Source organism: Megalobrama amblycephala, linkage group LG5, assembly GCF_018812025.1.
Source record: "Megalobrama amblycephala isolate DHTTF-2021 linkage group LG5, ASM1881202v1, whole genome shotgun sequence".
Classification (NCBI taxonomy): Eukaryota; Metazoa; Chordata; class Actinopteri; order Cypriniformes; family Xenocyprididae; genus Megalobrama; species Megalobrama amblycephala.
In genome coordinates this window covers 13,934,823-13,962,250 of record NC_063048.1, presented here as the reverse complement: position 1 = coordinate 13,962,250, position 27,428 = coordinate 13,934,823, and the positions used below count along the sequence as shown (strand labels likewise).

The 27,428-nt window shown below is 38.3% G+C and overlaps 1 protein-coding gene and 1 long non-coding RNA gene across 3 annotated transcripts; one reads left to right on the top strand and one right to left on the bottom strand.

The window, feature by feature from the left end:
- Positions 1 to 216: 216 nt before the first annotated feature.
- ism2a (isthmin 2a) lies at positions 217 to 27,428 on the bottom strand. The gene is made up of 6 exons (XM_048190789.1): positions 26,540 to 27,428; positions 14,973 to 15,215; positions 11,152 to 11,437; positions 4,466 to 4,603; positions 1,656 to 1,721; positions 217 to 775 (listed from the first exon to the last, which is right to left on the bottom strand). Exons 1-6 carry the CDS (start codon positions 26,666 to 26,668, stop codon positions 258 to 260), a joined length of 1,380 nt encoding a protein of 459 aa, XP_048046746.1. The 5' UTR covers positions 26,669 to 27,428; the 3' UTR covers positions 217 to 257.
- LOC125268520 lies at positions 15,675 to 25,094 on the top strand. 2 transcript variants are annotated; one of them, XR_007184905.1, is made up of 5 exons: positions 15,675 to 15,901; positions 17,701 to 17,752; positions 17,855 to 17,918; positions 21,263 to 22,018; positions 23,812 to 25,094. It is a non-coding gene; the product is annotated as an uncharacterized LOC125268520 (long non-coding RNA). The 2 variants fall into 2 exon arrangements; XR_007184904.1 differs by lacking the exon at positions 23,812 to 25,094 and having other exon boundaries at positions 15,678 to 15,901; positions 17,701 to 17,918; positions 21,263 to 21,591.

Here is a 27,428-nt window from a genome sequence, read left to right as displayed (position 1 = left end):
ATGTGTTAAACCAGTGTTGTTGCAGAGGATCTGTACGCAACAGTTTGTGACAGTATCTAAGCTTTAGTCACCAGACAAATCTCTCTACAGTTCCGTTTAATATCAGCTAAATAGTTTGATCAATGAGAGTCAAGATCTGTAAAACTGTCACCCAATCAGAAAGTAGGAAGCTTTTTTATTGCCTTCAAGACTGGTGAGGTGCCAATACTGTCAAGCGAACGCTGGTTGATTCGATTTGAAATCCAGTGCTCCCTGGATCAGTATTCCCTGGCCTCTTCTAGTTCATTCATGTAGACGTCTTCCTGTGGGTTCTCGACACACTGCAGTCCGTTATTGGGAGGCCGAACCGAATGAAAGCGGCTCCAGTCTCCTTTACACAGGATCCACGGGAGCACGTCCACTTTGTAATGAAGTTCCGGGGAGAACTCCGTGCTGATGAGGTTGGGGGCTCCGGCCCCTTTGCCTCGAGTGATGAGCTTCAAGTGATCGTCGTAGCAGCAGTGCTGTGCAGCCAAAGTGGTGCTGTCGAAGGAGAGCATCGAGCGAACGCAGAACCTCGCAGAGGGCTTGTAGATGTCCAGCCTCTCTTTGGGGCTGCTGGCATCCCGCCAGCGATAGGTCTTTTGCAACTTTCTATCAAAAATGTTGACTGCGTTGTAGACCACCTCGGATGGGTAGATGCAAGGGCAGTTAGGTAATTCGGTCAGGACCTGGTGTAGGTATTTTTGGAGGAAGTCGTTCTTGCAATTCAGCCACTTCTCACAGCTGTCAACATCTATGAGGTAATTAGATCAATTTAATAAATTTCAAGATTTATATATATACTAAAACTAATATATAAAATAAATTAGCAGTAAAAATATCTCAACATCCTTACAACAACAAAAATTTACTTAAGATATTAAGTCTTATATACTCAAGTCTCATATACTATGCCAAAAAAAAAAAAAAAAAAGGCCATATTGAGATTGATGGTCTAACACTCAATGGGGGTTGTCTCTGTTTGCTGCCAAAACGTAAAAATACATAAAAAATATGTGCAGCAAGCAGCGGTCATGCTGAAACAGTTGTTATTAACATTTATGTTCCATTGTGAAGAGATTAAAAAAACACTTTGTTCTGTTATGTTTTTAAACTACTTTCTTTATTATTACGGTTAAATGAAAAGAGCTATTACATTCAATGTTCAATGCCAAAAATGAGAGACCAACAAAAAAACTCCAAAGCAAATAGTGGGGGTTTTTGGAAGAGGACTCTTTACTTTGTGGTCTCAGTAACACTCTCTGTGGAGCATTTGTGAAAAATGTGAACGTCAGATCTTTTACAGTCTAACAGGACTCCCACAGAGTTCCTCCTGAAGCAGTCTCAAAGGAGAAGTTTCTACAATGATGCTGATTAAACGGGTTTTGAACTAGACATTAAGTTAAATAAAAGCTAATACAAATCAATGATTGTTGATTAAACTAATCAAAGAGCACACTAGAAGCTTGAAAGACAATTAGCTGAAGCTTCCATTAAGAGATTCATTAGTGCAGTATAATGTTTCCTATATCTTAAAAATATAAGTTGTATAAATGGCTATGGCTACACTAACAAAAAAGCATAAAAAATGCCCACACCACAAGATATACTGTACACAAACAAAAATGACCAACCTGTGTCAAAAAGCTCTGTGCTGTTTGCCACTTCAAGAGTCGGTTCTGTCACAGGAATTATGTCATCTATAGATGTAAGAGAGATAGAAGATATTTAAAATTAACATGAAATTTTAAACAAAACACATAATATGAGCTCAACAATCGTGCAAACCTGATTTACACTTAAAATACTGGAGGCAACTTGAAAATTAAGAATTGAAGAGCTGGTTTAGATTCAATTTTTTGTTTCTAAAGTTGGAATTTGAATCGAATTAACATAAAACCATGTCGTAACAAGACGTGACGCAGTGACACAATGCGCAATTCGATAAAAGGTAACTATTCAATGTTAATTCACCTCAGATCTTGAAAATAAATAAAAGAAAACAAGAATGTTCAAACAGTCAACTCAATATGAGCAAACAAGTGCATTCTATGATGCTTGTTTAATGGTGTATTATTTATGAATTTGATTATGTATTTATACATTTTGTTGCGAGTGCACTTGCAGAGAGAGCCCGCACACACACTCTTCTGATTGGCTGTAATTTTTGATTGATCTAGTTGCGTCGCGTAGTCGCGTTGCATCTGGCGAGGACCCAAGGGCCCTATCGTACACCCGACGCAATGCGGCGCCAGGCGCGACGCAAGTGTTTTTTGCTAGTTTCATTATCATTTTCACGTCCTGCGCCATGTTGTTTAACTAGCAAATGCATTTGCTCCCATTTGTGCGCCCATGGGCGTGCTTGTCTGAAAACGAGGTGTGATCAGGTGCATTGTTGGCGTGTTGCTATTTTGAAGCAACTGAAATAGTCTGCGCCACTGACCAACTGAAACCTGGTCTAAAGTCAATGGTGCAATATTTTTTGTTATTAAAAAAGCGCGTTAGTAAATACGCGCCTCTATGTGGTCGCACAATTCGCATACACTCTGCTTATTACACACGCAGAGGCGGGGCAGCAGCACACAAACATACCAAATATTAAAACTAAAAGGATTACAATGTAAAAGATTATTATTATGTGCATAAAGATAAAAATGCTTTTGTGGAATCCGGCTTGTCCCGTAGATGGTCTGCTCGCGCACTTTAACCTTGCGCACAAGCAGATCCGTTTCCTCACTAGAGAAGCTTTCAGTTTCTCTGCTTGCAAATTCCGCCATGTAAATAGCGAATTCGCCATGGCGCGAGTGCAACTGGCTTTTAAAGGGAATAGGAGATGAGACTCTGATTGGTTTATTGCACGTTATGCCCAAAACACACTTGTTACTCATTAAGAGAATAGGGACAACCCTTTAAGACCATGCCCTGGGCGTGCCGACTATTTTTTCCGCCATTTAACTAGCAAAAGTGGATTCGGTCGCACCCTAAGTGCACTTGCGCCATGAGCTTTAGACCATGTGCTTAGATCATTAAAATAGGGCCCCAAGTGTGCTGCACAATTCCTGAAATGTGAAGCCAAAGCATTTCGATCGCCCCTGGTGGCTCGCTGCAGTATAGGTCATAAACCCGCCATCTTTATGTAATTGATACATAAAGAATAAAACTATAATTGGTTGTTGCTGGAATCTTATCGCATTGTGTCTGGTTAGGACATGGTGTAAATCTTCACATTTTAAAGTTTTTAAAACTGTTAAAACAGACTTTAATATTAGTCTCGCAATCTTTGCTTTTCTAGTTAAAAATTACAGTTAATACAGACTTCCTTAATGTTCAGTTCATTTTAGTCCTACTTTGCATTCAAATTCGAATTATAATTCAATTTCAGAAATTGAACTGGAATTTAAAGGCATTCCCAGATCAATTCTGATTGGCACACAACCCTGGTTAGCATGTTGCCAAACAGCCAAGACCAGCTAATCTAGCATCCAGCTAAAATAAGCAATTTTTCTTAGTTTAAGGACATTCATGCTGGTTACCCACCATGGCTACACTAGTTAAGCTGCTCTGCCTGCAACAATAACCAGTTTAAACTGGTCCAAATCAAGGGTGCTAAGGTTATCCCCTGCTGGTAGATGTCCAAACTACACTGTTTGGCGCAAAAGGCATCTTTCTCCCTTGACATCCATTCAAACTTAGCAGTGTATTCCAATAAAAGTTTTCACAATCAACCCATACATTGCAAAAGTTTCGTTATAGCATATATATATATATATATATATATATATATATATATATATATATATATATATATATATTTTTTTTTTTTTTTTATTGATCAATTTATTTTGTAAAACTTTTTTATGTACTGTATATATTTTAGAGGGCTTCTAAAACTATATATTTTTCAGGAATTAACTGAATTTAATCTGAAAATGTTAAAATGAAGTTCTATATTTATATAGATTCAGAACTGTAGAGCCTCACTCAGTGTATTTGAATTTGTAAGCGAACTCATTTTGTGTATGCGCGTTTGTGCGCGGCAGGTTGTGGACCGCCCTGTATCAGGGGTTTTTAAACTGAAAGCCCTCATTGAGCTGTCATACTGAAGCCAAGTAAATGCCTGCTGCTCTCAAAGAGCAGTTTCATAGTGTATACAGTATACACACAGAAGGCCAGACTGCTCCTTTTCTAACATGAGTCTGGTGCCCCTGGTGTTTGTTCGACTTCTGCGTGCCTGACAGAGATGAATGAGAGGCATTAGTGGAGTTTTCCATCACTATCAGCATAATTAGGAGCCGGATGGAATTAAGATCAAGAGTGAGTAGTAAGTACATTTTAGGGAAGAATATCGACAAACAGTGTGCTAACTGCTAAATTTATGCACTGAAGTGCAGTATGGAGTTGAAGTGTAAGTGACGGTATAAGTGATAAGTATTGACATTCTCACCAGGACAACGCTCTAAGTCACATGTTCGTGACTCTGTGGCGGTGCAGGCGTAGCCACATGAACGAATCCTCTTCTGATTCCCGTGTCCACAGGTGACACTGCATGGTGACCAATCGCTCCATTCTTCCTCCTCATATTCTGTAGATGAAAAATTATATGATGACCTCTTCTATAAATTGAGTCTAAGCAATTCCTCACACAGCATGTGGGAATGTAATGCAATGTAGTGAGATATTACAGTGAAATATTTTTTTTTTGTTTACACCTATAACTTATTAAAGTACTATTTAAGTAGCTACGTGCATTTGAACTCTGTGTAGTGTCTGATATACTGGGATTGATAAAGAAACAAATCCAAAAACAGCCAAGATGGTAAGTGCATCTGTCTGTTGTTTGTATAAGAAAGCTAATGATGCACAACTAAATTAATATTGCGTATTTCTCTGTAAAATATAATCTCTCTAATGAACAAAATGTGGGCCCTCCTGGCAGGCCAGGCTTGCTTTTTTTTTGGTAATAAATATGTCAGAGGCAAAGTCAGCCGCTTACAGCTGTGAGAACTGAGCCAATACAAACACTTCAGCAGGAAGGCAAGGCCTAATAGCTTAGACGCTTTCCAACAATGCTCTCTTTCCACCACCATGCTAAAGAGATTAAAGTTTCAGAGCTCTCCGTGGCGGTAGTGATGGAGAGAGAGAGAAGATTGAAAGAGAAATAAGTGCGCTGTTTCCTCGCTAATGCATTTTGGCTGCGTTGTTGCTGGTTACCAGGTGTTGTTGCTAATTGATAAGTCCACATTTGGTTATGAAGCTTGTCCACTTGTACTGTCACGGCACAAATAAAAAAAAACACTGATGACATACCCACTTAGAGTTTATTGCAAATTGTTTGCATAACCTCAGAGAGTTATCATCATCAGTGTTTGGGAAAGTTACTTTTAAAAGTAATGCATTGCAATATTGCGTTACCCCCTAAAAAAGTAACTAATTGTTTTAGTTACTTTTTATGAAAAGTAATGCATTACATTACTTTTGCATTACTTTTTCTCACCTGGGCTGGGCTTGCTTGTTTGTTTTTTAATATCAACAAAAAAGTTATATTTTTGGCAAATGTAAAGGCCCTTTCACACCAAAAGTGAAATGAATAAGCCTCAGGCTGAAGGAAATGCATATTTACATCTGTACAATAGAGGGCGCAGCTCAAACAAACTTGCGTGGGTGCATTTCGTTGGTGAACCATGGTCGTAATTCCCATTGAACTCTATTGGTAATGACGGAACTTGCGACCATAGTTCGCTTTGGGAAACGCACCCCTGGAAGAATAGTATACAGGAGAAGGAAGTTCAACACTTTTATTTCTAAATGTAATCTTAAGTAATTTCTGCTTATTAGTATGGTTGAATTGGATCATTGAAGGTCAGCAGCAAAGACATTGGTTAATAAAGTGAGATTAAATGCATGAAGTATATTTGTGTTATTTAATATATTTAATTATTAGAGGTTTGCGTAAAATTCTGAGATTGCATTTCACTGTTTTTATTCATTTTGAGGAATACTGAATGTTTTCGTGCAAGTGAGATGAGTAAATGCATGTTCACATCTAGTCTAGAGCTACAGTAACCATCATGTTCACACATCGTGCACAACACCTGCACTTCTCGATTTCTCTCAACATGGGGACAAGAGAGCTGTCAGTCAATAAATGTGAAAACAAAGTAGCTTGCATTACTTATTTTAAAAAGTAACTTTTTAGTTTTGCTGTAAAATTAAAAAAGTAATGCATTACATTACTTGTTACTTGAAAAAAGTAATCCGAGTACATAACTCAAAATAAACAAAAGCTTTACTGTAGAAAATAATTTAGTTTAACTAGTATTTATTGGCCGTTTTCTTATATGATACGACTTGTTTTTAAGCAATACATCTAAAAAATATTTTTTCCCGGTTTACACATACACAAGTTTTATTCGATTTATGAATAATATAAGAAATATCAACTTTCCCATGGGGTAAAAGCAATTTACATGATTTATTCTTCTAACAGTTTCAACAAAAATATTAGGCAGTACATTAGTAATAATCAGAAATGTTTCTTGAGCAGGAAATCAGCATATTAAAATTATTTCTAAAGGATCATGTGACACTGAAGAATGAAGTAATGATGCTGAAAATTCAGCTTTGCCATCACAGGAATAAATGACAGTTTAAAACAAATTAAAATAGAAAATTTATTTTAAATTGTAATAATATTTCACAATATTTGTGTTTTTACTGTATTTTTAAAAATCAAATTAATGCAGTATTGGTGAGCATAAGAGACTTCTTAAAAACATTTTAAAAAATATTACCATCCCAAACTTTTGAACGGTAGTGTATATTTAGAAATTATATGACTACAACTAAAAAAAGTAGATTGCCTCACTCTCCTAACACTGTGTCCAAACCAGGCATAATAAAACGACAATCGATAAAAGAAAACTTTTCCTTGTGGAAACTTTGTGACTTTGTGACTTTTCCTTGTGACTGCAACAAGAGTATCAGGACATTTTTGTCGGTCACTTAGGGTGTGTTCACACTTGGTATGTTTGATTAAAACAAACCCTGGTGTGATTGCTCTATTAGTGCGGTTCATTTGAATAAGTGTGAACGCTGTCATCTGAACCCTGGTGCGCATCAAACAAGCAGACTGAGACCACTGAAAAGATGGGCCTCGGTCCGCTTCCAAACAAACTGTTTCCAAACGACTGAAATATAAAAAGCAACACAGACCAAAGACATGCAAACGAACCAAAAACAGGGCATGATCTCACAAGATGCGACCCTAAAAAGGACAGAACGCTCAAGCATACCTGTTTTTCTCATCATAGTCGCGATGTTGCCCATGACATTTCGGAACAGGCATCAGAACAGTGTCTCTTCGCAGCGGATCTTTGTTTGTGTGTGATGGAGGGATTCCTGCCGCTGTTTTGACTCCTTTAAAAATTCACGAGAGCTGACTAATCAGGTTGTGAACGTATCCCTATGCCTTTAGGTTCGGTGTTAAAAATGCCAATGTGAACATTAAGTGGACCAGGACTAAATGTTTTGTTTGTTTGTTTGTTTGTTTTTTGGTCTGGACCAAATGAACCAAGCGAACCGAACAAGTGTGAACACACCCTTACTTTCTATTTAAGTAGAGTTGAGCTCCGTAGCCCCATCCGGTGTAAAATACGATTGGTCCGAAAACCAGCTGCTCAAAACTGCCTATTAAACATCATATATGTTTTGTTATTGTGTTGTGTCACACAAGGACACTGGTTTGCAGAGTCAAAGTGACCAGACATCATTTATTTCCAATGAGAGCTGGCCAACACAAGAGTTTGAGACCGCACACATTGAATACACATACATTTGCTATCAGAGAACTTTGTTTCAACTAAAATACCATAGGCACTGTAATAAGTTGCAATAGTAAAACCATGGTAAATAATTTTCATAAGGGCAGTGGAGAGGAAAAAACGACCTAAAGCTATAACATTCTACCGAGCTATGGCCGAACATGGCCTGCCTGTAATCCTGTGGCTCACCATAATTGCAGAAAAGCGCTTCATTACTGTACGCCTCTAGCGTAGACCACATCATTAATAATGTGGCTCATTTGCCCTTCTAGGTTTCCCGTTTAAGCTTGTTTGTACACAACACACTCCGACTCAAAGTACACTCATTAGATCTATTTTAGATCCACTGCGGCAACAGAGAGAAGCCGGTTCGGTTTCGTACCCACATCCTCAGAGGCTCCACTGCTGACATGACCGCAGCAAGTATGCGGCAATTGCTTCTTTTTTGGCTGGGTGTTGGATTTGACCACACACCACCAATGCACTTTCCGTCTAATGATGCTGACAGAACATGGTGCAACACAACCTCAGTGGAGGATCACCCTGAAAGTCAATGACAGATGGATTTGAAAAATGCCCTAGTGAAATAAAGCTGGTAAAAAGATATATGTAGATTATAGAGGAGTCGGACACTGCAGCATAAGTTTTAGTTTAACAATCCAAATAAGAGCTTTTACAGTATGTGTGAAGATTTTCTGTTAAAACTTTCTGCTATACCTCATAATGTATTTAATATAAACTTAGAAACAACAGTTTTTGGTGCCAAAGATTAAAGAGACGCTATTTAAACGCCTTGTTGGTTATATATATATATATATATATATATATTGTAATACACACAACTATACAAAAGTTTGGGTTCGATACAATTTTTTGTAATGTTTTTGAAAGTGCTCATCAAGGTTGCATTTATTTGATCAAAAAATATAGTAAAACAGTAACATTGTAAAATATATTTTTTAAATAACTGTTTTCCATATTAATCTGTTTCAAAATGTAATGTATTGCTGTTATGGCAAAGCATAATTTTCAGCAATCATTACTTCAGTCTTCAGTATCACATGATCCATTAGAAATCATTCTAATATGCTGATTTGCTGCTCAAATCTTATTATTATCAATCTTGAAAACAGTTGTGTTACTTATTATATTTGTGGAAACCATGATACTTTGAGCCCGTCGACACGGAGACGCGTTTAGCTGTATACATAAAAATTTTGTATCGCATTGCCATTTCGTCCAGACACATCTGGAGTTTTGGGAGCCTGAAACCGCTATTTTTTGAAATCGGGTCCCAGAGTGGTTAAATCTGAAAATGACAATCTTGTGTTTTCATCTGTACAGCCAATCCGTATATTTCGTGAAACGATGATATCATCACCCCACGTCTCGAACCCTCGACTCGCATCCTCCAAGGCCCGGTCCCAAATGGCACCCTAAACCCTCACGGTCTTCTGAGTCCGCACTTTAGTGACGTAATGCCGTTTTGACTGCCGGGTAAAGTCCTCTTCGTAGCTTGCAGATTTGCTAAAGTGCGCATCTAGAGTGCATAGTGGCCGCAAAGGGGGCACTCGCGAGCACCCTTCTGAGACCTAGAATGATGAATGGGACACCCTACGGTCTCGTGGACTTAACGGACATGCATGCGGCAGCCATTGTAAGTCCACAAGACCGAAAGTGCATAGAAGTATGGCATTTGGGATTCAGCCCAAGTCTTCTTCCCATTTTTAGTTGCAGAATTACAGCGCTACATACTGGTCTGGCACATATACTTCAGCGTTTTGAGTCGGTTTCAGTGGTTTGTTGTGTATGCAGATATTCCTTGAGACGCGTTTACGGAATTTTCTTTTTAGAATGAGGAAAAAAAAAGATGGGATGGGGAAGCTCTGGCTTTGTGTGCCTTTTTCAGGATTCTCAATAAATAGATGGTTCAAAAGAACAGCATTTATTTGAAATAGAAATCTTTCTTAACATTTTAAATGTCTTTACTGTCACTTTTGATCAATTTCTTAAAAAAAGAGAAAGTCTTACTGACCCCAAACTTGTGAATGTTAGTATATCTAGTGAGTTTGCGGCTAAGCACTACCTGTTTTGAAATTATTTTTTTTCGAATCAGTAATTGCTGCTACCTAAAGTCAGAACAATTCTGCAAAAAAAAAAAGCTTTGAGTACAATATTATACTTCCCAGCAGTTGATATTGTTTGCCAATTTTTAAAACGTCTCACACATAAAAGCACTGAATGTTTTAACAATATACTCAGGCAATGAATATTACTTTGGTGTAAAAAAAAATAAAAAAAATAGAAACTTTCATTCCAAGGCCTGAGAACTGCCACAAATTCTTGGGAGAACTCAAAGGGCTAGGCCGTGTGAATCACAGCGACGCGCCAGTCGTGGGATGAAAACACAGCAGACGCTTTCTTTGTCAGCCCAAGCATGCTGGCCCTTTTTTCAATCTGCCGTCTAATTGAACACAAATATTAGTTGTTTGGCCAGTGAAGAGGCCCCATGCTGCCCTTAGCAAGTGTCAGGACCCAGAGTCAAACAGCCACATTTTCCGAGCACTGGTGTCAACTTCAAAGACAACACACAAAGCTGATGCTCAAACTCGCTGTCACTAACGTGAACCAGACGTAGCATTGAGTTTCCTCCTGCAATCCTTTATTCACTACTTTCACTGTGTGATCTTTTCTTCACCATATACTTTGAAAAGGTTCAGAGCACTTGATGATAGGTTGTGTTCTGCTTTTTAAGGATAAAAATCGCATTAAAATGGTATTTCAGCACTACGGTTTGCCCCGTATGTAAACATTTTGAGGTAATGATCTGCCTAACTGACAAAGAAGCAGTTGAGTGGCCAGATAATATGCGTACCACAACTAATATTGTGATAATGTATTAGGACACAAAGCACTGGGTCGCCTTTCACTGTTTACCGCTGATAGGCATCAAGAAAAAGTCTCTGGAAGTGGCGACAGGAATGACATGTTTATGTAGCAGTTCTTGAGTACAACCCTCAAAGCATAAATCATAATGTCAAGACTTAAAGAGGAGGCTGGAGGCCCGCATTACTGAGGAAATCAGCTCGGCATACGTGCCCCGGCGTTCCAAGAAGCCCCAACATCAGCGCTGATACTTCCGATAACAAGACTAAAGAAAAACAAAACCTAAAAACTCATGGTTTCCGATTACACAGTTGGAAAAACATTAAAAGAAATTCAGGTCAATTATTACGATTTTTCTTTATTTTTTGCACTGCAACAGAGATGTGCGTCCAAACTCTCTCTGGCAAAAACTTCCTGTGCTTACCGTAATTGTCCATGGAGTCCCAGCCCTTCCATCGTCTGTTCCAGTCTGCACCCACACCACTCAAAAGGGAATCTTCTCCTTCGTAGCTGAGGTCCTCCTCGTTTTCCTCCAGACTTCCTTGCCCGGGACCTTCTTGACTGGAGTCATGGTATTCCCAGAACAGTGGCCAGAAGAGCTTTTTATGGCCCAGCCACTCTTCCGAGCTCAAAGACCAGTCATTCCTGCTCTCCTTGGCCAGATCCATCTCAATCTCCATCTGTGGGTTGTCCACAACCTCAATGGTTACCTAGTGGAGAGATAAAAGTTATGTGTTGATCTGCAAAAAAAATATGAGAAAGCCGTAGCCTTTCAAAACACAGTTTAAAGGGTTAGTTCACCCAAAAATGAAATTTCTGTCATTACGTACTCACCTTCATGTCGTTCCACACCTGTAAGACCTTTGTTCATCTTCAGAACACAAATTAAGATATTTTTAATGAAATCCAAGGGTTTCTGACCCACACATAGGGAGCAACGCTACGTCATTGCACCTTTTGAGGTGCAGAAAGGTAGTAAAGACATCGTTAAAATAGTCCATGTGACTACAGCGGTTCAACCTTAATGTTATGAAGCCAGGAGAATACTTTAAATAATGACTTTATTTAACAATTTGAACTGTAGTCATACGCAGTTGACGTAGTGAATGCAGTGCAGGTTTCAGTGTTTACATCCGAACGCCAGCTCAATAAAAAATCATTTGTGTTCCAAAGATGAATGAAGGTCTTACAGGTTTGGGACAACATAAGGGTGAGTACTTATGCCGCGTTCCAGGCAACCCGTAACCCGTGTTTTTCCAACCTTCTACCCGTGAAAGTGCACTGGAACGGCAGTCAAACCCGTGACTTCCCACCCGTGAACTCGTACTAGATTGATGTACTCCCAGTTACGGGTTCTGACGTCACATAGCCCGCGAAACAACAATGGCAGCCCTTATGGATGCAGTGTTTATGGTAAAATAACGTAAAATAAAAGGTATAACAGCTTCTCTTGCCTTATGCGCCGCTTTCCTCCTCTGTTTCCCTCAAATAAGCAAGGAGTAAGCACCTTTGGCGATAGAAATAATTGTTAATGAGCATAAGCCCCGTACGGTCCGCCATGTTGGTTTGTTTACACTTTTACGCAGTTTGGCGTGACTTTCCTGGAACGCTACAAAGTCGTGAGTCGTGATTTAAAGTTGTGACTTACGGGCTCAAAAACCTGCCTGGAACGCAGCATAAATGACAGAAATTTTAGGTGAAATTTTAGACAGAAATTTGGGTGAACTACCACTTTAAGGAGGTCAAGTTCATTTTGGAACCTGATAACCAGGTCCAGTGTCAACAAATAACCTTCCATATAGGCTCTAAATGCTCCAAGTAACGCCAAAGACTAGAATAACACAAGACCTGTCACTCGTATTGTTTTGAATGGGAGAAAGTGTAAGTCCCGCCTTCTAAATAAGAGCCAATCGCCGACTGGTAAAGTCATCGCGTCACTTCAGCGGCCGTTAGAATCACCGGTTTCTATAGAAACAGTCAGACGCGCGCCTCCGAAGAGACGCGCATTTAGGTCTGCGCATGCGCATTATCTCGATCCAGCCTGAAAAATATATATTTTTTTGTCATGATTCGAGCGTTTAGAAACTAAATTTATGAGCCGGTTGTTGTTAGATTTCATTAGTGATTTCAAATATGAAATTTAATCGTAAGGTTGGCGAACAGTTTTGGAGAATTTGATGTTTCCCCATTCAAAGAGATTGCATGATGCCCAGGATGCCCGAGAGGCGTTTCAAAGATGGCCGCCGAGTGAAATGACTTGTCTTAAAGGGACTTTGGTAATGCTAACCCTAAATGCTTCATCCTTCAGAGCCTGTTTTCTTTTAAGTGAACTAGTGTCATGGTGAAGCAGTTAGCAAGTTAGTTAAATTCAATATATTTGAAATATATATGTATATGTAGTATATATGAAATATGTATGTATATGTAGTATACGTTCAAATACTTTCACTTCAAACTCGTTAAATCCCAGCCTCTGCCCATTTAGAAGTATAGGTACTTGGGTAGAAACCTAAACATAGGAGCCTGATAAATTATTAATACCTATTTCACAATATTACTGTTTTTACTGTATTTTTGATTAAATAAATGTATCCTTGGTGAGCATAAGAGACTTCTTTCTGAAACATAATTAAAAAATCGTACAGACCCTATTGTTTACCTAAATGACAACATATTGGGTTTAATGGCAGACATCTGAAGGTAACACTATCGCCCCCTTGAGTACTGTTAAGTATGTTCAAAGTTTGCCCTTTTCTCCTGTTTGTTTATTTCAAAGGATGTTTTGAGGTGACAGATTTGTTCTCTGCATGCTTGGGCTCGTAGTGCCCGAGCCAGGCAGACCAGGAAAACGATAGCAAGTGTTCCAGCAGGCCAAGACAAAGGACTGGTTGTTTATTTCCCCTACAGCGTAACAATCTGATGGCTGAAGCAGCTGTTTATAAAGGCATGGAGCAGTTTAGAGCGGGTGATTACGCTACTGTAACTACGCTGTTTACAACAGTCGGCCTCCACCTCCTCCTCCTTGAACTAATCATGACTGTATTCTACTCTCATACTTCCAAAAAAACACAAAACATTGCTTTTAAGGACAAAAAGATCCAAGGTTTAGATTATTGGAGGTCAATTAAATGGCAAATTTAAGTTCAATGGCAACAAAGATGTCTCTGCTGTGTTACTTTGTCAAGGTCTTATCAAATTTGCTACCACTATGAATGGGGAGTCATTGAAAGAAAAAAAAAAAGAAAAGATGATAACATGAGAGATAATTACTCAAAACGTACAAAAGTGTTCAGTACTTTGGAGACTATTGCATACTGATGTATTAAAAACAAAATGTTCGCATACATTTACATTGGCTGCCGCCATATTAGAGACACATAAAAACAAAATAGCTTTTTCTAAAAAGCAGACAAGATGGACCAGTCCCACTTGGAAGACTCTGGAATTTTCCCTATTATAAAAGTCAATTTGCTTAGCAGGGATCTCCTGTGTATTTTTTTCTAACTTCGTTTCCTTGCAAGTTAACTTACACACATAAACTTCATAACAGTACTAAAAATATAAAAATCCCTTCTTTACCGGTGTTGTAAAAACATTTAAAGATTGGGATCTGCTCTTGGAGGGAGCATTAAAAGTGGCTGTTAAAATAATACTGTGGCCTTTCACCTTTTGGATTTTCTTGGGATTTCTTTTTGGTACACTGTGCAGAAGTTTGAGCGGAATAGTATAAAGGTCTCGCTTGGGGTAATTTAAGAGGCCTCTCCGGTTTGAGAGCAGCTGTGACATGACCAGCAACAGTGCCGAAACCTGAAGTCCCTACTGCAATCACAGCAGCAATAACAGTGAAACAATGAGTGCATAGGTTAATTACATACACCACAAACTGTTGCCAAGTAAAATCAATCCATTACCCAACTCATTATACAATGATTTAGTTCACCCTAAGGAAAGAAATGACAAGGTTTTGGTAACGGTGAGATGTTAAACATATCTGGAATAACAAACTACCCCCATAATATTAACAACTGTCTTTAAAAGAACTAATGCCAAGATTAGAGACATACAACAAAAGAAACCCAAGCCCCTCAAGACATGAAATGACTGATTCAGTTCATTAACCTCATTTTCTTGTGGTCCAAGAGCCTGTAAACACTGTATTTTTCTTTAAAAGCATGTATATACAGGAAGAAACTTGACTCTAAGGCAATCAAAATGACAATAAGGTGAGATCGGGCTTGTTCTTACTTGAATGTTGGGGTTTTGGGAGCCCAGGTCTGCGTTGGCAAGGTCGGGAAAGTTCTTCAGGTCTAAAATGAACGGTTCATCTTCTTCCTGTGGAGCAGGTTTGGGAAGGACTCCCTCTGAGCGAATCTGCGACCATCTCCTCTTATGACGGCGAGGCGAAGGCGGCGCGCTCCTCAGTTGGTTCTGCCGCTGAATGTCCTGCAGCGACTGTCTGACATCTTTGGAGCCACTGTGACCTCTGACCTGGGAAGAGCACACATAGGATCCTATAAAAAGGAACATCTGGTGATCGAGCAAGCTTTATTTAGATGAAAGCACAACATTTCCTTATGTATAAAGCCCCCAGAAAGGCCCAAAGATAAATACTTCTGAGAAATTTCGTCATGCACGTAAAGATCTGTTTTAGTTCAACACCATATCAAATCTATACAGCTGTGGCCTTATAGCCCATATGAAAAAGATGTCTGAGTTTCAAATAAACCCATCTGGAGTGAAATGTCTAAGACATGACAGCATATCAGGTGGATTTTGGAACAAGAATAGTAGAAATCATGGAAATAATTTAAGACCCTTCTTCTGCTTTAATGATCCAGGAAAAGCCTGTTTCCCAGACCTTTGGAAGACTCCTTCAGTCTCTTTTAGGGTTTCGTATACAAGACTGCTCTTCAACTTCTTTGATTTCCATGCTGCATATCTGTCAATCGATGCTCCATTGGGTTACCATTAGCAACATAACAAAACAGACAGCAGAGAAACATCAACAAGGAAGAGGAATTGCACGCTTGCTCATTCTTTCTCACTAAGTCTGAGACAGTCATGGTTCACTCTCTTGACAGCTGTTTGACATTACGGGTAATGCTGCGTTCAGTGGACGGAGAGGGACTGTGAATTCCTGGAGGAAGACTCAGGAGTTGGGACAGTGCATGCAGGTAAATGATTACACATTAAGGGATATGTATCTCTTTCATCTGGTTTACTTTAATGTGGAGACATAAAGTCTGTGGCGGTACAAAAAAAGGGGTTCATGACAGTACTCTAAAGCACTTTGCTACTTGTTACTAACCATGTCAACCTAAAGTCTAAAGCCTTAAGAATATGGCAAGTGATGGTGATTTTTTCAAATATTAAGCCATTTTAAAGTGCTTAAACTTTAAATGTTACAATAATATATAATTATTTAAATATCTATAATGATTTATTATCAAGCTGCAATGGTTCCTATAATGTCCTAATTAGTATTAGTATAAAGTAAATATGAAATCAACTAATTATTCAATTTTGATTAAGCATGAAATCAAAATTGACTTTCACTTAATTTATTAATGAATGTAAAAATTATATAAAACTATATATAATCAATATAGAATGTGATGGAAATGGTTGGACCCTTGAACAGAATTGAACAGAATATAGAACTCTTGGTCAGAGATTATTAAAAATAGGCTACAATTTTATTGGCAAATCTTATTTTTCCCAACCACACATTCTGAAAAAAAAAAAAAAAAAAAAAACTTTAGAATAATATACACTGATGAACTGTGCAGAATAAGATCAGGGACATTTAAGTGTTATTAGTAAATGGAGTCATGTTGTCTTTAAAGGATTAGTTCACTTTCAAATTAAAATTTCCTGATAATTTACTCACCCCCATGTCATCCAAGATATCCATGTCCTTCTTTCTTCAGTCGAAAAGAAATTAAGATTTTTGATGAAAACATTCCAGGATTTTTCTCCATATAGTGGACTTCAATGGATCCCAAACGGTTGAAGGTCAAAATTACAGTTTCAGTGCAGCTTCTACACGATCCCAGACGAGGAATAAGGATCTTATCTAGAGAAACCATCACTCATTTTCTAAAAATAATTAAAAATTATATACATTTTAACCATAAATGCTCCTCTTGAACTAGCTCTCTTTTTCTTCTCTATTAGAATTCCAGCAGTGTAGACACTGCTAAGTGTATTACTGCCCTCCACAGGTCAAAGTTTGAACTAATTGTTATATACTTGCACTAGCATATTGAATATGACAATTTAGTTCAAACTTTGACCTGTGGAGGGCAGTAATACACTTAGCAGCATCTACAATTCAAATAGAGAAGAAGAGAGCTAGTTCAAGATGAGCATTTATGGTTAAAACGTATAAAATTTTATTTTATTTTTTTAGAAAATGAGTGATGGTTTCTCTAGATAAGACCCTAATTTCTTGTCTGGGATCGTGTAAAATGCTTTGAAGCTGCACTGAAACTGTAATTTTGACCTTTAACCATTTGGGGTCCATTGAAGTCCACTATAAGGAGAAAAATCCTGGAATGTTTTCATCAAAAACCTTAATTTCTTTTTGACTGAAGAAAGAAAGACATGAACATCTTGGATGACATGGGGATGAGTAAATTATCAGGAAATTTTCATTTGAAAATGAATTAACTGTATGCATTCTCCAACATGCAATAGGCACCAGATGAAACTCAGTTTAGACTTTACATTTTGGGTCATGCTGCGCTTCAAAGAGTTTTTCTGGAGGCCCTGTCTATAAGCCACTACAGACTTCAAAAGAACAGCAACATACACAAGCATAACTCACAAAGCAAGAGACACATATGTCCTCATCATGACCACATCATACTTCAGAACCCTTACTTTTAAATCTCCATCTCAAATCCTCACAGATTCAGAACATCACCTTGGTGCATTTCAACATGTGGTATCTCTGCTCTTCCTCATCTAGAGACTAGGTTTGATGGCCCCCGTGTTCCCTTCTGATGCAGCAGAGGAGAGAGGTGGGGAGTTGGGGTCTGTCTGATCAAAGCTTCTCTCTACTGATCATGCGTGGCCTGCCTTGTCTCACTTCACTGCTTGTGTCTCTCCCACACACAAAACAGATGTCCTCTGCTCCAGACGATAAACTCCACCCTGGCGCTCTACTGAAGTTCATCATCACAGGAGGTGCGGAGGAAAGGAAGCTCTTTTAATGATTTTTACACAATTATATAATTATATACACCCCCATGTCGTTCCAAACCCGTAAGACCTTCGTTCATCTTCAGAATACAAATTAAGATATTTTTGATAAAATCCGATGGCTCAGTGAGGCCTCCATTGACAGCAAGTTAATTTACACTTTTAAATGCCCAGAAAGGTACTAAAGACATATTTAAAACAGTTCATGTGACTACAGTGGTTCAACTTCAGTGTTATGAAGAGACGAGAATACTTTTTGTGTGGCAAAAAAACAAAATAACGACTTTATTTAACAATATCGAGTGATGGGTGATTTCAAAACACTGCTTCATGAAGCTTCGAAGCTTTTTGTTTTGAATCAGTGGTTCACATTATGTATCAAACTGCCAAAGTCACATGAACCATTGACATTTTCGAAACATTTCGAAACACTTATGACGTAACGAAGCCTCGTTTACTGAAATCACGTGACATTGGCGTGAGTTTGAAACAAGCTCCGAAACACTGATGTGAAACAAAAGATTCATAAAGCCTTGAAGCTTTATGAAGCAGTGTGTTGAAATCGCACATCACTAGATATTGTTGAAAAGTCGTTATTTTGTCGCTTTATAACATTAAAGGTGCCCAAGAACGTTCTTTCACATAATATAAGTCTAAGGTGTCTCTTGAATGTGTCTGTGAAGTTTTTTGGGGCATCATTAACAATGCACTAATTTACACTCGGCGCCGCCCCCTTAAATCGCGTGCTCCCTGCCACACCAGCTGTCGACTATATTACAGCGCATTTACAAAGTTCACACAGCTAATATAACCCTCAAATGGATCTTTACAAGATGTTCGTCATGCATGCTGCATGCATGCTTCGAATTATGTGAGTAAAGTATTTATTTGGATGTTAAAGTTTTATTCTGAGTGAATTTGAGGCTGTCCTCCGTGGCTAACGGCTAATGCTACAGTGTTGGAGAGATTTATAAAGAATGAAGTTGTGTTTATGCATTATACAGACTGCAAGTGTTTAAAAATGAAAATAGCGACGGCTCTTGTCTCCGTGAATACAGTAAGAAACGATGGTAACTTTAACCTCATTTAACAGTACATTAGCAACATGCTAACGAAACTTTTAGAAAGACAATTTACAAATATCAGTAAAAATATCATGTTATCATGGATTATGTCAGTTATTATTGCTTCATCTGCCATTTTTCGCTGTTGTTCTTGCTTACCTAGTCTGATGATTCGGCTGTGTGCAGCTCCAGATGTTAACTGGCTGCCCTTGTCTAATGCCTTTTATAATGTTGGGAACATCATGGGCTGGCATTATGCAAATATTGGGGCGTACACCCTGACTGTTACGTAACAGTCGGTGTTATGTTGAGATTTGCCTGTTCTTCGGAGGTCATTTAAACAAATGAGATTTATATAAGAAGGAGGAAACAATGGGGTTTGAGACTCACTGTATGTCTTTTCCATGTACTGAACTCTTGTTATTTAACAATGCCAAGATAAATTCAATTTTTGAATCAAGGGCACCTTTAAGGTTGAACCACTGTAGTCACATGAACTGTTTTAAATATGTCTTTAGCACCTTTCTGGGCATTTAAAAGTGTAAATTAACTTGCTGTCAATGGTAGCCTCACTGAGCCATTGGATTTTATCAAAAATATCTTAGTTTGTATTCCAAAAATGAACAAAGGTCTTATGGGTGTGGAACAATTTGAGGGTGAATAATTAATGACAGAATTTTCATTTTTGGGTGAACTAACCCTTTAATGTTGACATCGTCTTGTGCGCGTGAGCGGTTCCTCTCTCCTGTATGCAACAACAAATGATGCGAACAAACGGTTCCTACGAACTGATTCTTTCTGACAAGTCAGTCAAAATTCACGCCACAAACTATAGCTTCCTCCTAGTTCGCTTACTTTTGCACTATTCTATGTCATTTTGTAGTATAAATAGTTTTAGTAGTGTGTTCACACTGAAAAAAGTCCAAAAAGATGCCATTCAAATATTTAACCAAAAAGACGAAGTGTTGAATGTTGGGCATGTCATGCACTCAGCTGTCGCAGCTTCAGACTCCAGTGCTGGAAGTCAAAACCTTCTAAAATTCATACACTAAATGACTAAACGAGAACATAGTGCATAGTGTTTTCAGTAGTATGCGATTTGGATGCTGCAGATTGAATAAATCAGCGAATCATTCAGAGCTGTTACCACTTTATTGACTCACTAAACCGCGAGTCATTTTACCATGATGTCTGATTTGATATGAACTGAGAACCGTTGCCGAGATGTTTACTTGACGTTCATGAAACTATGTTCTACAATTACTGACTATGTTACTCACTATCCTGGATTCTTTGGCATGTGACTGGCTGATATATATATGTAATTATATGTAACTTATGTATATGTCATAGTTAACACATGTGACCCAAAGCTCAAATCTTATTAGTTGGCAAGTTTGCATCAATGAAAAACAGTTACCTAGTAGCTATATGTTCATCTGCATGAATATTCCATAGCCAAGAATCTATTGTTTTTATTTAAATACTGTTTGTGCTGAATATTCATGTCTGACATAAAGGGCATTTAAAAGACAGCAAGACAACTCAATAGGATTTAGAGCAGAGTAAACGTGTCAGTTAAATGAACCTCTAAGAAGTGCACAGCCGGAGTGCAGTTGGGAACTACTGTCCATTTTTTACAGTCGTGCGAAAACAAGTGAGATTTTACCATCCGCAAAGTTTTCTCTGCCTGCCTGTAGTGAGTCCAATGAAGGATTTCGAGTGTTTCCTCACTTTGTGTGCCTTCCAGAGATCTTTCATACCTTTCCCTTCAATCATTCTATAATCAAACCTCTGAGAAAAAGTCACGCCAAGATAAGCTCCTCACTCAGCATTGCCGTTTGTATTAGTCTCTTTCTTCACATGGGTGAACTGCTTACCCACCAGCTGAGACGAAAAGGATGTCTATGATTTCACATGAGTGCTACAGGTTAATACGGGAAAAGAAACTTTCCTCAGCTCGCAACAACTGACTTGAACAGAAGTCCCTGAAGCCAGAATTCCTGACTCTCCACAAAGGGGGCCAACAGAAACAGAGGAGGCAAGACAGCAAGGCCACTCGCGAGAAGAGTGACATGGTGAGGATGGAATCCTGCCCAGATCCTGGCAGAGACCATCATTGTCCTCATGCCTTTATGTTGTTCTTTCTCTATATTTTTTCTTCCGGCATACCACCATGTTACAATCTGATTCTCTTGGCATGCCTCGACAGCATCAGTGTACCATGTGTTATCTCCTCTCACAAACAGTTATTGTGTTTTATAGGACTTGCCATCTGGACGGGCGCTGAGACCTAAGAGAATAAACGAATACGCCCCTGCCAAAATAAATACCACACACACATGGTCTCGGGCTGCTTTGAGATGAATATGCTGGAGCCGAGGTGCCACTACAACAAGGGCAGGGCATCAGGGCACCGAAAGCTGGAGAGTCAACAAAGCACATGAAACATTTAGAGTCTGATTTCCCCAACACCCTCACAAAGCATTACCTTTGACAGCCTAGAAAGAAAGCAAGTGGGATGCATTAGCGACGGAAAACTGAGCGGCTTGTTCATAATTCAATAAAATGGATGGATTTGATTATTCTCTTCCAAAAAATGAGGTAAAAGCAAGTTTTTCTTTGAGCTAAGGATTAATCACACTGTCAGAAGTTCTTATTCCTTGCCGACATGTCATGCAGCTCATTTCTGCCTCAGTGTGAAAAAATAAAAAGGTAGCTATGGCCCTAATTTATTTCTCATTATTGGGATTTTTTTAAACTGCCAATTTATATCTCATATTTATTTATCATAATTGCGACTTTTTCTTAGAATTGCGACTTCATATGTCACGTTTACGAGTTCACACTTACAAATAATCGGATAGAGTAATGAGAATGAGTATTTGGCATGCTGTCTGAGCTCGGTATTTTGGCCCAAACCCAGAGTACTCCACCCCTATCCCTAGATGGGATCGGAAACCAGCCAAGAATGAAGAGTCAGGGTGGCGGAGGGATGCAAAAAACTGTCGAAGAACATAGGTGAGTCGGCTACATGTACACTGCCCTCCAAAAGTTTGGAAACACCCCTGGCAAAGGTATCAGCATAAATCCTTATCATTTTTTGGTGCAAATAAATTAAAGTAACTTGACATTATCATTGAAGACCAGCAATAATAATTTTCATTTTGATTACATAATAATGGCAATATATACATGTCAAAGTCAGACATGCCCTTTTGCAAGCTGTGATGCCTGGTTACTGGTTTAAACTTGGCCCAGGTTTGTAAAAGATTTTTGGGTCAGGACACCTTAATAGCTTCAACAATTGATTGCCAATTAAGTTTAGAATACAATGAACCAATTAGAACCCAGTTTAGGTCAGATAGCTGCTAATGGTGGATATTTTGATGAATCAAAAAATGTATTTTTTTCTATGTATAAACTGTTTATGTAATAAAATATGTTTTCCTAGTTTGTGTTGTCCACGATCAGTGCAAAATTATCACAAATTAAAAAGAATTTATGTCAATATTGTCCAAAACCCCACTTTTCTAGGGTGTTTCCAAACTTTTGGAGGGCAGTGTATATATATATATATATATATATATATATATATATATATACACACACACAAACAGGTGTGTGGTGGGCATTCTGGTGCAATATGGCTGCCGTCGCATCATCCAGGTGGATGCTGCACATTGGTGGTGGTTGAGGAGATTCCTCCTTCCATATGTAAAGCACTTTGAGTACCCAGAAAAGCGCTATATAAATGTAAGGAATTATTATTATTATATAGTCCTCCTCTCGTGCTGATTGGATAGATCATTTGAACGTGTTCCTCCCAAACTTTCGTTCATCATTTAATTTCTTGTAATCGCAACTTAATTTCTCACAGTTGAGACTGCCTATCTTACAATTTCAACTACTTGATCTTATGATTGTGGTTTTATTTCTTGTAGTTATGACTTTATGGGCCCTATTTTAACGATCTAAGAGCACACGGTCTGAAGCGCATGCCGCAGGTGCTCTTAGGGCGTGCGAATCCATGTGTGTCCGAATACACTTTTGCTTGTTTGATGGTCCAAAAGGGTTGTACCTTAGTCTTTATAAAGAGTCATGGGTGTGTTTTGGGCATAACGTGCAATAAACCAATCAGACTGTCATCTCTCATTCCCTTTAAAAGCCAGGGATGCTTGCACCATGGCGGATTCGCTATATACATGGTGGAATATAGAGACCCTCAACCTGACGAGTCAGTTTAAATACATGTGTATATTGCCACGATTGGTCAAATAATTTGCCAGTTTCATTTGTCATTACTGCAAATAGGTAATTCTGATACATGCATTATGACATGCATTCTTCAACAATTCTAGGTTGTTACAGCCCAAATTTGGGCCAAATATGGAAAACCCAACTGCTGGGTTAAAAATTTAATAAAAAAATTTAACCCAACGGTTGGGTTGAAACAACCCAGCATTTTTTAGAGTGTGTAGGCATAGGTGCATATTACTAATGCTCCCTTTAAATAACAAAAATAAAAAAATAAAAAAATATTGCACCATTGACTTTATACCAGGTTTCAGTTGGTCAATGGCGCAGTCGGATTCAGTTGCCTCAAAATAGCAACACGCCAACAATGCACCTGAACACACCTCGTTTTCAGACCAGCACGCCCATGGGCGAACAGATGTGTGCGAGTGCATCTGCTATTTAAACAACGTGGGCGCTGGACATGAAAATGATAACTGGCTGACACTTGCAAAAAACATATTTATAAAATTTTATATAAAATTTTATCTCACATTTACCTGGATTGTTTTTTACAGTGGCAGAAATGGTATTCCATACAAACCACCTTTGTGTGCAGCAAGTGAAACTCAAGGATACAATGCCTAGATGGATATATCCCACACAAATCCATGTCTGGCTTCTCTCAGAGGCCTCGTGTCAAAAACTGTTCATTAATGTCATGTATCCCTCAGTAATCACATTCCATGTGGAGAATTCCTGTTGACACTCAATTACCAGCTGGTACCAAATGAACCAGCAGTACTGTACACATTGATATCAACTCTATTAATGTTATAAAAAAGTGGATTGGATACATATCTGCTCTTTTATGAGCTTCATATGTTTATAATCAGATCTCAGTGCTGCACAACATGTTTTGTATGGCCAAGATCTAAAAAATAGTTGTACTCGGCAACATGCACGTTATTAAATCTATTTCTAATTCAAGCTTGTGTGTGTGTTCTGGTGGTTTTTGTGAAATATTATCTGGTGTTTCTTCATTAAATTCTGAATATAGCTTTCACAGCGTCTACCAGGGCATTCGCTATATACTTTCAAACAGATTATGGTTTACAGTTTCAGCTCAACCTCAATTAGAACACTGGACATTTGAGAGGTTTCCATGCCAGAGTCATCCAGCACAATGCTAAGAAACAGCAACATGAACTTCAGAGAGGGGCTCAAGAATTTGGCGCCATTTGTGGAATTGGTGTCTGCTTGGGTCGAGGAAAGGAACAGCCCTGTGATTACTGAGCTTATCAATTATAGCACCAAGGCCGCTGAACTCCTACCCGACTCTATGCAATTTCTAAGAGCGTGGCGTATTGGATTCCAGCTGGCTGTTTTGATTAGTAAGTGTCCATTTTTGTGTAAAGCAAAGACTTCCTGTTGCGCAGGGGAAACAATGGCCCTCCCATGTCTGCCTGAACCCCGGTGGCTACTTTAATAAAAACATCTTTCCCAGTTGGCTTAAAAGGTGGGGGAGACGTAATGTTTTCAGACAGTGTACAAAGACAGTCTTGTATCACCCAAGTATCGCTGCGTACTGTTCTGTTTCTCTCAGATCTTCGCACCCTTGAGCAAGATGTGTTCTTAACCCCCCACTCAGGTCGTGCACAGTGAGTCGAGTATCTGCTATATTGATCGATTCACATGCACACGTAAGAGGGGCCTCAGTTTTACGTCTAGGATAGTGGACTTGTGTTCAAAATTCTTTTCAGAAGGGAAATGACTATTAACAGGCAGCCTGGGGTGGGTTTGCATTTCCTCTCTGCGTTAACACTCCATAAAGCTGATCCATGAAAAAAAAAGTCACGGCATAACCCATGATACAGTGCGACCTCACTTTTCTGCTGAAGGAGAAATTAATGAATTAAATACCCAAAACAACCCATGAACTGTGGTTTATCATTTAACAGATGGAGAAAATTAACCACCCCACCATTCTGAGCATTAAGCACACTTTAACTATGGAAACTGTATTTTCAGTGTGGTTTGACCTCTAATAAACTTTATCCTGGTTCTTTCTTGAATATGACTGATTATGATATGATATGATATGATATAAAAAGATTGGTAACACTTTATTTTAAGGTGATGTAGTTACACATTACTACATGTAGTTACTATAGTAATAACAGTATATTATGCATAATTACAAGTAACTAACTCTAAACCAAACCCTATAGTAAGTACATGTAGCAAATTAATATTACTCAGTAATTTGAGTAAGTAAAATGTACATTACCTTAAAATAAATTAAAACCAAAAGAATCATACCTGTTTGACACCTGATGTTCTACGAAAACTCATTTAAATTCACTGAGTTTTGAAGCATAGTAGAAGAGATCGGGGCTAGTTGTCACAGCAAATATCAGATCACTGTTTTGGCCTACTAATATTGCAATTCATAAATATCTTTTAAAAGGACAAATATGGCAATTTTCCCTGACCAGACATCTATGACAGACACAGCTAAAATATATAGAAAAACACATTTGTTTAATTGGATGGCTGGACTATAGCCCACGTGACATCTTACCCTGTGTGACAACTAGGCTCGGTTGAAAAAGATCTCACAAACAGTTATTGTGATTTGATTTTTAACACATCACTGATCAAGATGGTCATAATCAGGAACATTAATTATTCCATGTGATGCAGATCTAGTCTAGTCTAACAGATTCTAATGTCATTCAATGGGATCAAACAAGAACTATATATATATATATATATATATATATATATATATATATATATATTAGGGCTGTCAAACGATTAATCACGATTAATCGCATACAAAATAAAAGTTTGAGTTTGCCTAATATATGTGGGTGTACTGTGTGTAATTATTATGTATATATAAATACAAACACATCCATGTATATATTTGAGAAATATTTACAAGTATATGTATTTATTTATATTTTTATATAATTTATATTATATATAAATACATTTTTTGTACATAAATAACATATTTCTCTTAAATATATACATTAATTAGTGTGTATTTATATATATACATATTAATTACACACATTACTCTCACATATATTATACAAACTCAAACTTTTATTTTGTATGCGATTAATCACGATTAATCGTTTGACAGCCCTAATATATATACATTTTTTTTTTCATTTGTCAGATTTAGTTAACTTATGACATCAGCAATTAATTTAAACATGGATCAACTCTGCTATTTCTGTGAAAATAAATGTTCAAAAAAAAAAGTGTAAGTGTCATTCATTGAAATCATACCTCTAGAGACGCACCACTCTTGCTCTTGATGTGATTTGCTCTGCGTCTTTTTGCAGGAAACCCCTTCACCAACAGAAGACAAAGTGTCAAGAAAACTGCCCACCGTAAAGCTTGGCTTCGAATCAGCATGACTTCGTAAAAATAATAATAAAGAGTTTTTACTATGGTTTTGCAATTATGCACCACTTTTGATCATTTACTATGAACTGCGCTCAACCCTCTTCAGTTCCAAGGTTCACTTGTGTCTCTTTCTTCGGCTATATAACCATCCTTCATACAAAACCAATCCATTTAAAGCGTCAGAAAGACATTAAACATGCTCAACAATTTCTCAATGAGCAACAGAACAGCCTTCAAGAGTCATGTCCGCGTGTCTCTGAGAGGTTCTTGGTTTCCAAACGCATTTCAGCAGTTCCCAAACTTTAATATTCCTCTCGGATTTCTTCAGATGATCGTCCATGTGTAGTGAGTTCGCCTCTATCCAGTGGATATATATGAAGGACAGTCTTCTTTGAGTGTGATTCTGCGGTGGATATATAGCTCCTCAGTCACGCATATCGTGGAGCGCAATGCGCACTGAACGACTGAACATCAATCCTCGCCACGCGTAAATGCAGGTCTATGATGCGCTCCTGACTCATGCACACAGAAGTCTACACCTCATGCAGGTACTGTGATGAAGGACCTTCAGTAATTCACTGGTTGGATGAGACATTCATCTACCTCCGCTTGTGTGACGTCTCTGGAGGAGGGGTTCATATAACCCCACTGTGACTGACTGACTGAATGAATGACTGAAGCATGAATGCTGGAGCTGCGGGGTATAAATTCCTCATGCGATGAGACCCAGAGAAGAAAAAGTTACTGGCGTCTTTAAGACATAGGCTAT

Coding starts and splice junctions, on each gene's coding strand:
- ism2a (XM_048190789.1), bottom strand. CDS start 26,668: ATGCTGATTCGAAGCCAAGCTTTACGGTGGGCAGTTTTCTTGACACTT. Junction 11,438..14,972: donor CCCAAAACCCCAACATTCAA/GTAAGAACAAGC, acceptor TCTCTCCACTAG/GTAACCATTGAGGTTGTGGA. Junction 4,604..11,151: donor GGACTCCATGGACAATTACG/GTAAGCACAGGA, acceptor TTTCATCTACAG/AATATGAGGAGGAAGAATGG.